General features: G+C 51.7%; 1 protein-coding gene across 1 annotated transcript; it reads right to left on the bottom strand.

Moving 5' to 3' along the window:
• Positions 1–451: 451 nt before the first annotated feature.
• LOC118935183 (olfactory receptor 3A1-like) lies at positions 452–1,408 on the bottom strand. The gene has a single exon (XM_036931260.2). It carries the CDS (start codon positions 1,397–1,399, stop codon positions 452–454), a length of 948 nt encoding a protein of 315 aa, XP_036787155.2. The 5' UTR covers positions 1,400–1,408.
• Between the last annotated feature and the right edge of the window lie 398 nt (positions 1,409–1,806).

Here is a 1,806-nt window from a genome sequence, read left to right as displayed (position 1 = left end):
GTACTGAAAATCAGTGCTTCAAATAATCTGCACTAGGTCAGGAGCCTTGCTGGGACCCTGGTGTGAAGCAGGTTGGGGAGAACGTTTCAGGAGAAGCCTGGCAGGAGGATGTGCTGATACGTGGCACCAGCCTGTGACTTCCCACATTCCAATTTGGGGAGAATCTTTGCTGGTATATTTTTTGGGACTCCAGCAGAAAATAAACAAAGGGTCCTGCCTGTAGGACCATGAATTGCTCAGGATATGGAACCACTTGCATTCTACCTCCAGTTGGAATGGGAAGAATACCTAGGACCAAATGACAACTAGTCAAGAGTTCTGGTCTACAGAACCTACACACCCATTCTCAGGTAAAGCCTCCTTGAAGTCACACTTCCTAACAAAAGCCATCTTGCTCAACAATCTAGGAGAGACGTAAGCCACTTGGTATGATTCCACTCTCCTGAGACACTCATGCAAGGGCTCGCCTCCCGGTGAGCACCCACCGCAGGGCGTCCTGCACGTCAGGGTTCCGGAGGCTGTAGATGAGCGGGTTCAGCATGGGGCTGACGACGGTGTTGAGGATGCCAATCCCCTTGTCCTTGTCTGAAGCCTCCACTGAGCCCAGCCGCATGTAGCTGAAGATGCCTGTCCCGTAGAAGATGCCCACCACTGTGAGGTGGGAGCCGCACGTGGAGAAGGCTTTCTTTCTGCCCTCGGCGGAGCGGATGCGCAGGACCGCAGCTGCCACATGGATATAGGAGGTTACAATGAGAATCACAGGTGCACCTGCCATGAGGATACCCAGACCAAACAGCAGCAGCTCATTGACCTGGGTGCTGGAGCAGGAGAGCTGGAAGAGCTGGGGCAGGTCGCAGTAGAAGTGATTGATCACATTGGGACCACAGAAGTTGAGGGTGGATATGGCTACGGTGTGGGTCAGTGCATTGGTGAAGGCACAAGCCCAGGACACGGCCACCAATATCCTCTGGACCATCTGGCTCATGCGGGTGCTGTAGGTGAGGGGCCGGCAGATGGCCAGGAATCGGTCATAGGCCATGGCTGTCAGCAGGAAGCAGTCCACCCCTGCCAGGAGGTGGAAGAAGAAGAGCTGTGTGAGGCAGGCTCCGTATGGAACTGTCCGCTTGTGGGACAGGAGGCGACCCAACATTGAGGGGACCGTGACGGTGATGCAGCCAATGTCCAACACTGACAGGTTCCCCAGGAAGAAGTACATGGGGGTGTGGAGCTTGGGCTCCACCAGGATGGCTGCCAGGATGCTGAGGTTGCCCCCAACTGTGAGCAGGTAGGCAAAGAGGAAGAGTACAAAGACAGCCGGGCGCAGCCCTGGTGTCTCCACCAAGCCCAGCAGGATGAACTCAGAAATGGCTGTTCCATTGGCCCTGGAACCTGGATCCATGGGTCTCTGTAAAGAAGACATCCCATAGTGGAAGAGATCTGTGTTCCCAATTTAGTTATTCAATAAAAATATATGACTCACTTTCAAATGCCAAGGCCCAGGGTAAATGCCCAAGTGTCCTAGTGGGTATTTTCTTACTCCCCAAGCCACACCTCACTCATTAACCCTCTCTCTGTCTTTACCTCAGTTTCCTGGTGAGTCACCTGAGGCCACAACTACCTTAGACTCCTCCTCTCCTTTCTTCCTTTGTTTCCTAGAATCTAGGAATGAGGTCATTCTACCAACAACCTGTATGAGGAAAATTGGGGAAAAAATAATGCTAAAAGTAAAAGTGAATAGATGGTAAAACAGAAGCATTTGATCATAAGTCCTTTTTTTACACAGAAATCATAAGTCCATATTATTAC

Source organism: Manis pentadactyla, chromosome 4 (assembly GCF_030020395.1).
Source record: "Manis pentadactyla isolate mManPen7 chromosome 4, mManPen7.hap1, whole genome shotgun sequence".
Lineage (NCBI taxonomy): Eukaryota > Metazoa > Chordata > Mammalia > Pholidota > Manidae > Manis > Manis pentadactyla.
The sequence above is the reverse complement of the archived record's forward strand: the minus strand, read 5'-3'. Positions and strand labels throughout refer to the sequence as shown.